This window comes from Leptonychotes weddellii, chromosome 7, assembly GCF_054177405.1.
Source record: "Leptonychotes weddellii isolate Sample4059 chromosome 7, ASM5417740v2, whole genome shotgun sequence".
Lineage (NCBI taxonomy): Eukaryota > Metazoa > Chordata > Mammalia > Carnivora > Phocidae > Leptonychotes > Leptonychotes weddellii.
The window spans coordinates 114272233-114284457 of NC_138375.1; the positions used below are offsets into that span (position 1 = coordinate 114272233).

The following is a 12225-nucleotide window of genomic DNA, read 5'->3' on the forward strand; positions in this document are numbered from 1 at the left end:
CTGCTGTAGGGACAGACTGAGATCCGGGAGCGATTTTGGATTAATTCCCTAATCTCTTCCCATCACCTGCAGCAAGGTACACTAAACTTCACAATTCTTCCGGTCCGGCGTGTATTATTATTTAAATTTGGTCCACAGCTGGGTGCTGAGGTAGCTTCCCCCATGGCAATTTGGTCAGGAAAGGGAAGGAAGTAGAAAGAAGGCCCCTATTTAGGTACCCTGGATGGGGCACTAACGCCTTCGGGCAAGAAACCAATTTAGGAATATATAGATGGGCTTTGTAGGGGTTCCTTCTCTTTCTGCTTGTCTGCGGTTAAAAAAAAAATGTGTCTGTGTGTGATAATCGCTTTTTTTTTTTTTTTTTTGTGATAATCGCTTTTGATGTCAGTAAATCCCAACTTGGGTCCAGTGGTGAACATTGGCTGAATCAAAGTAGCTAACCGCTTCCATGGGCAAAGCAGGTCCAGACCTCCGGGGGTCACTGTAAAGAAGCCCAGGGGAGCATGGTGTGCAGTAGTTGGTCACGGAGCAGAAAAGGGCTTGAGGGGGCTTGCACCAAAAGACAGCGGCAAGTTCTGAGGTGCGCGGGAGGTTTGCATTGCTCGCTGGTAACAGCAATTACGCCTCCCCCTCCCCGGATTAACGGGAAGGCTTCCAGGGTTGAGTCAGCTACAGTCCCGAGCTCAGGCACACAGTAGGTGCTCAGTAAGTGTCGCTGGAGACACAGGGGCTGGGGGGCGCGCCGGAGAAGCGCCTCTGCGGGGGACCAGACCCCTTCCGAGCGCTGGGCTCAGGGCGCGCCCGGGCTCGGGCCCGACCCTGCGTCTGGCGTCCAGCCTCGAGGCGGGGTGCCCGTGGGCAGGGCTTCGGGGCGGCCGGCGGACAGACCGACCGACGTCCGGACGGCGGAGCGCGGAGGCCGCGGCGCGCGCAGCCGCGGGGCTGGGGTCAAGGCCGGGGCGCCCGGGTGGCGCGGGAGGGGTGGCCGGACGCGCGGGGACGGCATGGGATGTGACGAGCGGCGCGCTGTGCATTGTGGGAATCCCGGGGCCGCAGCGACTGGTTCCAGTTCACTCGGCAGCGGAGCCGGGCGGAGGGGGCGAGCGCGCGGCGCGCGGGCGGGAAGCGAGGAGGCGGGCGGGCGGGCCAGCGACGAGCGCGGAGAGAAAAGGCGCGAGCGGCCGAGAGGGCACGGGCCGGACACCTAGCTGCTGCCGCCGCCGCCGCCGAGCCGCCCCGTAAGTGCCGCGCGGGCCCCCTCGCCGCGCGCACGGTCCCCTGCTGCCCGGTCCGGTCGCCGCGCTCTTCCGACCGCGGGGGCCCGGGAGCCGCCGGGCCTGGCGCGCACGGGCGGCGCTCGGCCGGGCTCGGGTCGCCGCGCTCCGCGTGGCCCACGCGGGGCCTCGCGCGCGCACGGCGCCCTCCCAGGCCCTGCCCGGCCGCGCGGGATTCTCTTTGGTTTTGTTCAAACAGCAAACCCGGAAGCCAACTTCTCTCCAAACCGCGTCCCCCGGCCCGCGCCTGGGCGCTTTTGTGGGAAGGCGACAGTGCTGGCCCCTCCCCCGGCGACCCTTCCCGGGGCGGGCGGGCTGAGCCGGAGGCCCCGGGGAGGCCCCGCGGCGCTGGCCGGCCAGCCTGGGCCAGGGCGACCGGGAGCTGCGGTGCGCGGAGTTGTACTTGGTGAGGCCCCCGCCGGCCCGCGAGTTGCCGGCCCCCGCACAATAAGTCGGGCCCGAGAGCCAGGTGGCGGTGGTGTAGGCGTCTGGCTCGGTCTCTGCGGAGAGGGGCGGGTTGGCCGCTGGGGGATACTCGTGGGATTGGAGCCGGGCAGGGCCGGGGCGGGGGTTGTCCAGGGACTGGCTGGAGAGGGGACGCGGGAACCCCCCGTTGCCCTCGTTCATCTTCCGATCAGCCTTTTGTTTGCTTTGTGGCTGGGAGTTTTTTTTTAAAAAAAAAAGGTAACTCCGGAAGGCTGTAGGCTCCCAGGGTGGAGAAGGCCGGGAGGGAAGGACTCGCTGGGGGTGGGGTGGAGTGGGGAGGTGAGTGCGCTGGACGCCGCTGGCGGTGTCACCTGACAACAGGTGTGCGGGGTGGCGCGCCCCGCCTCCACTCCTGCGGGGACCGCGGATCACTCAGGGATCTGGTCAGTAGATTGGAAGGTTCTTTTAGACCAGATGTTAGGGAAAATATTGCTGAGTTTGAAAGCGAGAAACGCCTGTACGGACAGCTAAGACAAACTTTGAATTCAGCAATTACAATTACCATGAAATCCTTGTAAGATTTTAATGATCCAATAAACAGCATATAAAAATAGACAATTAGAGGGGCATTCTTGTTAGCTTCTCTTTTTCTTCCACCTTTCTGGTTTGAGGTTTTACCGTTAAAGAGGGGGCAAAGTACTTTGTCCCAGGCTTCCTGCCCCGCGGACTAGGGGAATTTCAAACAGCTTTAGGTTGGAGTGGGAGACTATAGTTGTAAGTTAGGTGGAATCCACCTACTGCAGGCCCCCTTTAGTGTACCAGTTGCCTTCAGAGGAGTTATTGGCTCTGAAATGGCCACCTCATGCCTGCAACTGGAATTTATACCCCTTGTACACAACTGACTAAAGTTGGGCAGTGTCATCCCAGTCTCCAGTGGGGATAAAGTTGCTTTAAAACCTTATTTTTTCTTAAACCCCCCCCCAAAACCAAAATACCCTCGAGTCTTTAAATTCTTCCCCCCTCTAGTTTTAGGAAGAGAGCGGGAAATCTCTTCATTCTGTTATTTTGTTTTGTAGCCTGTCACCATTGTTAATGCTGATCACTAGATGAAGGCTTTAAGAAGGAAGGAACAGTTTAAGTGAAAATTATTTGAGGTAGGGCCTTTAGAATGAGGAGTGGTCTGGAACATCACTTGTGACACCATAACACACAGCCGTAAGTCACTGGCGTGGTCTGTACCAAAGTGGCCAGGCACAGGGAGTGGTACATCTCCATCTGCCATTTCTTCTGGCCCCGGTGACAGCAGAACTCCGAGACCCCTTATCCCTTTCCCATAGAGAGGCTTCGAGTACATGTATTCTGGGACCTGCCTCTAATACCTTCAGAGCTAATGCTGCCTCTGTTCGTTTAAAGGTGATTTATTGAAATAAACCAAAGTGCAAACCCCAAGATGGCAAAACACAATAAGAACCTATATATGCTATTGATCAGAATTACAGCAGCTTCTACTTTTTGTTGGATTGTGCCTTTGGATTGGTGTTAGGTTTTTCAGAGCTCCACTCCTGGCACATATGCTGGGAAGGAGCAGGGGTGAGAGGGGCCCACACCTATCCTATGGGTCCTCCCCAAGTTCTACAGTTTTAGAAGTACATTGGGGGCCACCCCAGCTCTTGCGAGTGAGCCCAAGTGGGTTCCAAAGAGTTGTATAGCTTGTTTGCTTGGATCAAGCCTGCCAGACTGGTGTCTTACAGTCTTTCAATAAATAATTCCTGAGAATCAACTCGTGAGTCAGACACTGGGGACAGGAGCATGATCAAGAAATGCCCAGTCCTCATCCTTGGGAAAGTTATGCAAAGAGTAGACAGGCAAGTGGCTGTTGCAAGGTTGGTGCAGAAGGCCACAGGAGCTCCCATGGTAGCCCCCAGAACAGTGACATAAGCAGGAGCAAGCCCGGCCTGGGTACAGAAAGGCCAAGTAGGAGTTGGCTGGGCAAAGGAGGGCAGAAGCGGACAAGCGTTTGAGGCCTGGGGAACCCCACGTATTGAGTCTTAGAACAGTGAGAATAGAGGTCAGATGGGGGAACCACCAGAGGCTCAGGATGGCTGAATCCTGGAGGGAGTCAGGTGAAGCTAGAAGTGGCCATTGAAGGCTCTGAGCAGGAGAGAGACATGGCCAGATGTTCTTTATCCTTACTGGGAATACTTCATCTATTCAGCAAATACTGAATGGCTTCTAGATGCCAAGCCAAAACAACCAGGGTCCTCCTCTATTGAAGCTCACATTTAAACTTTTCCTTTAACAGCCTTCCATTGAAATGGCCATCTTAAGAGTTTGGCACAACCTTTAAAAGAGAGAGGAGGTGTAAAGGAAAGCTTCCTCTTGAAGTAGGAAGATAGTGTCTTGCTATTGAAATGTAGTGCTGAGTCCTTCAGTGCAGCTCCTGAGCTCGGGGCTTTTACAGAGGTGAAATTGTAATCCCAGACTAGCCTCCTGTAAACTCTTTCCTGAATAACACTTGTGTTTGGCTTCTGTTTTTTCCCCACCACTAAAAACCTAACACACGAGGAAGATACGTATGCTGGAACAAAATTTGCAGTTTAGGATTTATTTATTATCTCAATTTGTCCTTCTCTCCTTGTTTGTACTCCCTTGGTTCATTGAGGGTAGACTGTAAGTTCTTTAATCATCCGCTCAGTTGATGATGTAGTGTTTTATGAATGGAGAGAGATGTTTTTCCTGATTGGCTAGAGTACCAGAACGAGTCTCTCTTCTCAGCCAATCAGAGGGCTGTTTCCGAACCTCAGCTCTGTGAGCGATAGTTGTGTATTAGATCCTCATGCCTCTGGGGACTTGATAGCAGTGACACCGTTAATCATCTGGTATGATAGGAGTAAATGGAAGAGAATGCTGTAAACAGGTTTAGTGTCCTGTGCTTCAGAATTAAGGGTCTCAGGTTTGCTGTCATGATTGGAGTTGATGGGAAGGTGGCAAATGCATGTGGACATGTGGGCATTTATACAGCTGCAGGGAGTGGGTGGTGCGGTCCTCCCCCGGCAACAGTGACTTAAACCACAGATCGCTCAGATTCCCCCATCCTCGGGTGCTGGAGATAGGGCTGTCTGACTAGCAGCTCCCCAGCAGTTCTGGTCAATATTTCTTTCGGGATCGATATGCACGGATTCACTGCTTAGATAATAAAAGACTTCACAATCGTCGGTTCCAGTGGTTTTGTAAGTGCCCTGATTAAGGGTTTTCTATGCTGTAGCCTTAGCAGAGGTCAGTCACTTGCAGATGTGAGGGAGGTAAGTATTTCCGTCTGGTCTCTTTCGTCTTTTACCGAGCTAGTCCCGTGGCAAAAGAGGCGGCTGGAGCCATAGAATTATCAGGGAGTGGGAAGGCCTCTTCGTGGCTCCTACCCTAGCTGTCGGGGCAGTTGTGGTATTCCCTTCCTGGGAATCCGTAAGGTGGTTCCACAAGCTCCCTGAATTTCGAGGCTCTGAGTTCCCACAGGGATTGGCCAGGTATGTGTCCACAAATGGTCTCACTGAAGGTCCCTGACTGGTGTCCCACTTGCCACATCTCTGAGTCCTGTGGCCTTTGGCCTTTGGAAATGCTGCCCTCATCTTTGTCAAGAGAACCCCATCCGCTGTAAATGCCCACTAATCAGTCACCATCCGGCCAGCATTTGAGAGCCTACCAGGTAACAGGCAGGGTGATGGGGTCCTGGAGGTACACTGGTGAGCAGAGCCGACTGATGCATCCCATCACTACAGACAATGAAATTGGCAGTGATGATACAGTGTAGCAACTGCTAAGGTTGAGGAGGTTGGTTTCAGAATATTTATATAAGTTGGATCTAGAGTAGCAATCAGGTTAGAAGAAAGGCCTGGAAACTGCATCTGCGGAGCACTTTATTTTTATTTACTTATGGAGATAAATTATTTATTTACTTATTTGAAAGAGAGAGAGAGAGCACGAGTGGAGTAGAGAGGCAGCGGGAGAGGGAGAAGCAGGGTCCCCGCTGAGCAGAGAGGCTGACTCTTGGGGCTCCATCCCAGGATCCCGAGATTAATACCTGAGCCAAAGGCAGACGCATAACTGACTGAGCCACCCAGGGGCCTCTACAGAACCCTTTATATAAGATTGAGAAAAGTAATTGAACATATTAAAGAATGGTGGCAGGCTAAGGAATATTGTAGGGGATTTGTAGCTGAGCTCAGGGGCCACAGCAGGAATGTCCACTGAGGAAACAGGAGCAGTTTGGCCTGGTGGATACCTTGTTGCTGGAAATAGGGAGAGAGGGGCTGTGGGACCTTGCATGCAAGGCTGGAGTCTGGGCATAGGGCTGCCCCAAACTAGACTGTGACTGGGGGGCACAAGGCACAGCCACAGCAGGAGCACAGAGGAGGGAGCCACGTGATAGGTCTGCGTCACCAGACCGCTAGGTAGGATCGCCCCAGACAGAGGGCTGGAGAGGGTGTTCTAGACTGAGATCGTGGCATGTGCTGAAGAGTGAAGGTAGGAATGAAGGCGGTTTGTAATGCAGCGAGGAGCCTGTTAGGGTGCCCTGTTGGGGAGGAGTGGAACAGTGTGGTAGTAGGTAGGATAGCCCTTTGCCCCTTTTACCTCTGTTGCCCTTCCTGATAGTAGAGGGCTTGTCACTCTCATGTCCATCTTATTCACGGGATCCTCACAGCCAGCCTTACTAGTCCTGTACCATGAGGACAGGTCACATGCCCTGGTCCCATCTCAGTTGTTGGGAGGCCTGTGGTCAGAGACTTGCCTTTCACTCAAGCCTGGCTCACTTCTCCATATAGCCCTTCTCCAACAGTGTGTGACTCTGCGTAAGCTTTGGGTTTCTGCAAGCAAGGTTCATGTCTATTGTGATTAATTTATAGTCGGAGGAGTTGCAGAGGTAAAGACCACAGAGATCCCTTCAGGACCCACCACAGAATCTTCATTTCCTGGCCTGGTAACAGTCAAAAAACCCAGCTAAGCTAATGTGCCCTGATGAATGGATGCCAAGGTTGCCTAAGGCCGTGTCGCTGTCTTCAAAGCATGTGGGGCCCTCTCTAGGGGTGAGGGCTTCTGGTTTCTTGAATGGGGTGCCCTCCTGGATGATTAGTCCTGGAAGGAGGGAAGGACACAGTTTAGTCAGTTTGACAAGATAGTGTAGCTGATCCTCTTCTGAGCAATGTCAGTGCATTGAAGAGAAGCCGAGTGTGTTAGAAGCCACTTTTTCTGTGATGGAGGACCAGCCATCTCTCAGAAGAGGCTGGATACAGGACATGGGTCAGACAGGGCCCAGTAGGCTTTGGCTGGTTGCTCACACCCTGGCTTCATGGTCAGCTTTCAACTTGGTTTGTTATGTGACAGAGACTGGCTGTTTTTTCCTCTGACCAAATAGCTAAAGGACATTTCTCAACCTCTCTTGCAATTAGTTGTGGCCATATGACCAAGTTCTAGTCAATGAATCATGGTCATGGTCAGTACTGGTGTGCCCCCCTTCTAGGCCTGGCCCTTGAAGACCTCCATGTGTTATCCTCCGTGGCCTTTTCCCTTCTGCGGTAACACTGGAATTGTGCATTGAAGGATGGGAGGGGTCCAGGTCCATGACTCATGTGGAGCAGCACCTGCCAATCGTGGAGACCCACTTTGGACTTTCACGAGGGAGAAGTAAGCTGTAGGGGCTTGTTTGTTACAGCAGCTAGTGCTGTCCTTGCCAGTGAAAATAACCAACATCAGTTTTCAAGGAGGCGGCCTCTTTTCAAATTATACACATTGTTGTTATTTTTATTGACTTTCCTGAGCACTCACTCAGTGAGTGCTTGTCGGGCCCTGCGTATGCATGTTTTCGCTCAGTTCTCCCACCAACTGTCTGGGGTCCATTCTGTCTTCATCACTGCTTGACGGTAAAGTAAGCTCCGAGGGTAACATTATGTCACACGCCCAAGGACACACTGGCCTAAGTGGCAGAGCCACAGCCTGAATGAGGCCAGGCTGACTTTGGAATTTGAGTCAGTGCTCAATAGCCACGTCCACCACAGCCGCTCACCCCCGATGTGGGTGCCTGGCCCTGGCCGCCCTTGTCTCCATAGACCCCTGAAGAGCGGGATGGACCTGGCACATTCACGGGATTATCTGGAGACTACCCAGCTACAAGGTGATTTTCCTAAAGATATTTTTAAAGTCAGCACACATCACTGGATGTCAGGAGGCTGCATGGCTCCGTCAGAAGTCTTTCCAAGCTGTGACTGCAGCTTGGGGACCTATAGTTAGAAGTGTGGGAAGAACATGGGAGGGGTGAGGAACAGGAGTTGTAGGACCAGCCCTGGCGTGGGGGGGATATGAAGACGTGGGGCCGCGTTATCAGGAGCCTGACTGAAAATTAGGTGTGAAGATGTTCTCTCAGCAGAATGGCACCTGAGGATCCATGACATTGAAGGTCCTGCCTGGGACCCAGGGACTTAGGGATGAGCTGACCACAGCCTGGCCTCAGGTAGCTTGCAGTGCAGTCAGGCTGGGGAGGCAGATGCACGGAGACGTGCCAGAATGCGGGCTTTGAGAACATGGAGCAGCGAGTGACGCCAGTCCGTGGTCAGGCCGGAGGACAGGGATTGAAAGAGATCAGCTCAGCGGGCTGGCAAGAGGACAAAGGGTGTCAGAGGCAGGAGAGACATTCTGGACCCTGCATCGCAGGGCAGGAAGTCAGGGGCGGCCTGGAGCCTGGGCCCTGGGCAGGGGTGGCAGGAAGCAGTGCCGTGGAAGCCGCTGGAGGATGCTGTTTGTGGCTGGCTCAGGGTGATGGGGAACCCGCAAGGGGGCACACATCCTCTGGCCTCAGTGGAGCTGAGCATGGTAGGTAAGAAGGAGAGAGAGCTGAACCAAGCCAGGGAGGCCGAAGAGAAGGGAAGAGGCCCGAGAAGTTACGAGGTGGGTTCAACAGAGCTTGGCTAATGGCGGGGCACTGTGAAGGGGGGCAGAGAAGTAGGGCCCAGGTTGACTGCTGCTTGGTGGCTTGGTGCATGAGGTTGTCACTGCTGGGGCTGAGAAACCAAGAGGAGGGAGTTTCAGGTGCCCATGGGACTTTCAAGTGGGTCCTTACCACAGGCAGTCAGAACAGATCTCTGGGGCTGCACAGCCAGGTGAGCACCTGGGAGTCCGCGGCCTGTCCACGGAATGGCTGGAGTGGAAGGGAAGCACCAGGAGCGTCACTTTTAAGGAATGAGCATTTCTAGGGACCATCAGGTCTCTGCATGCTGATGGCTCGTCTCTGGGGCAGGACATTGCCCGAATCCCACAGAGGCAGCCCCAGACATACCCAGACAGCTCTGCCTGGGGATGGGAGCTGACGCCTGCACTCCGGTAAGAATGGGGCTCAGCTGACTAATCATCACTGACCGTAGGCCTCTCCTGCTAAAGGAGGGGAAATGTTCAGATCTGCAAACTCCTAGTCCAGAGGCGTGGGGTTGGTCTGTGAAACACATTTGTAGCCAAGCAAAAGACTGCTGGGAAGCCCACTGACCGCTTTCCCTGCAGACATACACATGCACACATGTGGGCAGGTACCATTTCCTGCTCAGAGTCAGCATGGACACCTGTTTGCAGGGAACCTTTCAAAATGGAGCTCATCACAGCAAGAAATGGAGCCATTTAATTGTTCCAGAGAAACTCAGGCCCTTCTGGGACTCTCTTTAGCACTCAGTGATCAATTAAGACTTGGTGCCCCTTGATGAGAAATAGAAGGTTCTCATCATAATTGTCTGTAGCTATCCCACCGCCACCCCCCAACATCTATCCAGAGCCACCGTAATTCTGTTAGAGTGCCCAAGAATTCTGCTGTCTGCTGTTTTGGCCATCTGTGTCAGGCAGACAACTGAGATGATCTTAGGGGTCGCACTGATGTTAGGTACGGACCACGGTGTGTTCCAAATACAGGGTTGGGCGTCAGAGTAACAAGGACTCCTAACTCTGTGGCCCCTGCTGGCATAGAGGCATGGCCTGTTGGAGCTGGAGTGGCTCACACACCACACAGCCTGACCTCAGTGTACCAGTAAATGGGAGTCCTGTCCATTTGGTTTAGTGGTTGAGCATAGATGTCCGCCAGGAAATGCTTGCATGGTGCCCAAGGATAGGCCTCAGCCTCTTCAAAACCCCTCTCCCAGCGCCCTCACTGCTTTTCATGATGATCATTTAAACGACTGTAGGGTTATTTCTTCTCTCTCTTCCCCACCAGCTCTGGGAGAACAGGGATCCCATTTGCCTTGTGCCCTGCTGTCCCCGTTCCCCAGCCTAGCTCCTGAAGTGAATGCATGAATGACTTGAATGTTCTCAGCAAACATTTGAGACCTTGAATGCTCTTGGCACACATGTGGACCTTAGTGGTGTCCTGCCAGGAGTACAGCCAGGGGCGGCCCTCCGAGAGCCTGCACTCTGACGGGAGAGACGGGGGCATGTGCACATCATTGTGGCATGAAGTGCAAGGGGGCCCAGAGGATGGCGTAGCTGTATCTGAGCACTCAGGGAAGGGTTGGCAGAGGGCAGAACGCAAGTGTGAGGGATCGTGGTGGTCCTGGCCGAAGGGCCCAGCCCCTGCAGAGGAGGCCATTTGCAGGAGCTGTGTGTGACTCCCCATGTCCAAGTTTGGACCACCGGAGGTATGGGGTGAAGCTGGATGGATGTGCCAGGCCTAGATTTCTGAGGCATTGCATGACAGGCCACGGGTGTTGATTTTTCTTGGGAACTGTGGCAGCCAGGGAAAGCTTTCAGACCAGGGCAGTTGAGTATTCAGACTTGTATGTACTACTACCCTCGGAGGCCAGGTGGATTGGAGAGTAGGGCCCATGGTGGGGAGACCTCCTCAGGAGATGTTTGAGATCATTTGGTTAATGATGACCTGGATTCAGTCACAGTTGGGGTGGACAGGAGAGGCCTTCCAAGAGTTGATGGAGATGGAGCATCCTCTGGACTTGAGTGACATTTTGGATGGGGATGGGGAGGAAGAGCAGGGAAAGACAAGCACTTCTCTGTCTTCTCTAAGGACAGGCCCAGCTAGTGGACTGGAAGTGTTCTGAGGGCCTGTGATTGCAGCCCAGCTATCTGCTGAACTCCTGTGAGCTGTTCTTGCCCCCCCAACAGAGAAAGGATCGTGAGGTAGAGACGCTGCTTTCATCAGAGGGCCTAGGTATCAGGCTTTACATCATTCTGGGGGCAGGGGACATAGTTTTCTTTCATGAAGGCTTCAGCCCATTTATCCGCCCTGGTCTCAAGGGTATGAAAATGCAATTGTTAAACAAGTGTATAGGACGTAGTCAAGAAATCCCATTTTCTTTTACATCATGTGGCATAAAGGCAAGGCACTTAAGAGCACTCATTGTCAGAGTAACGTTTAAGTGCAGGTGGCTGCTAAAATTGATGTTATGGTATAAAACGTGAAGCGCATCGCCGTTCTCTTTTTAGGGGCCGAAGCGCTCCAGCGGAGTGCATCAGCTGGGCTCGGAGGACTCAGTGGCTGCAGGTGGTGGCATTTCTTCCAGGGGCCAGAGAGTGCGGGGAAGCGGGGGGACCCCGTCCCAGGATCCTGACGTCTGTGCCTCTTGCCTCCACAGTGTGCTTACTGATTCACCTCCAGGGCCACCGCCATGTCAAGCCGGGGTGGGAAGAAGAAGTCCACCAAAACCTCCCGGTCCGCCAAGGCGGGAGTCATCTTCCCTGTGGGGCGGATGCTGCGCTACATCAAGAAAGGCCACCCCAAGTACAGGATTGGAGTGGGGGCGCCCGTGTACATGGCCGCCGTCCTGGAGTACCTGACAGGTGAGTAGGTCCGAGTCCCCCGAGGACACCACAGGACTCGTGGCGGTTTGGACACTTTCCAGGGACTGATCCGATCTGTGTGGTTTCTTTTATTTTGAAACTTTTCAAAACCTGCAGAGAAGTGACAGGAGTAGTACGATGAACATTTTCACCCAGGTGCCCCGGTTGTTGACATTCTGCCCCATTGGCTTTTTTTTTTTTTTTAAAGATTTTATTTATTTATTTGACAGAGAGAGAGATAGCAAGAGCAGGAACACAAGCAGGGGGAGTGGGAGAGGGAGAAGCAGACTCCCCGCTGAGCAGGGAGCCCGACGCGGGGCTCGATCCCGGGACCCTGGGATCCTGACCTGAGCCGAAGGCAGACGCTTAACGACTGAGCCACCCAGGTGCCCCTGCCCCATTGGCTTTTTCTCCCCCAACCTGGGTGTGTATGTGCGTGTGCATAGGTGTGCACGTTTATACATTTATTTTTGGCTGTTATATAGTCCATTTAGAAATTTCTTTAATCTCCCAGTATTGGCCTTTATAGTTTTTTTGGTTTTCTTTCCTGATCCAGCATCCATTTCAGGATCCTGCATTTCCTTTAGTTGCCAGGTTTCTTTAGTCTTATTTAAGTTAAAACAATTCCTCTGGTTGGTTTTTTGGTTGTTTTTTGTTTTTTTTTTAATTTTTTAAAACTCTTCCATGATATGGACATTTTTGAAGAGTGCAT

General features: G+C 53.3%; 1 protein-coding gene across 7 annotated transcripts in view; it reads left to right on the forward strand.

Annotated features, from left to right (window-relative positions):
* Window positions 1-1091: 1091 nt before the first annotated feature.
* MACROH2A1 (macroH2A.1 histone) overlaps window positions 1092-12225 on the forward strand; it is a 67401-nt gene continuing 56267 nt past the window's right edge. For 3 of the 7 annotated variants that reach the window (XM_081827032.1, XM_081827034.1, XM_081827037.1), the window contains exons 1-2: window positions 1097-1238; window positions 11309-11513. In XM_081827032.1, coding sequence (XP_081683158.1) covers window positions 11342-11513 — 172 coding nt within the window. In that variant the 5' untranslated portion in view covers window positions 1097-1238; window positions 11309-11341. Of the gene's footprint in view, window positions 1239-11308; window positions 11514-12225 lie in introns of all 7 variants that reach the window. The other 4 variants (XM_081827031.1, XM_081827033.1, XM_081827036.1 and 1 more) reach the window with 3 other exon arrangements.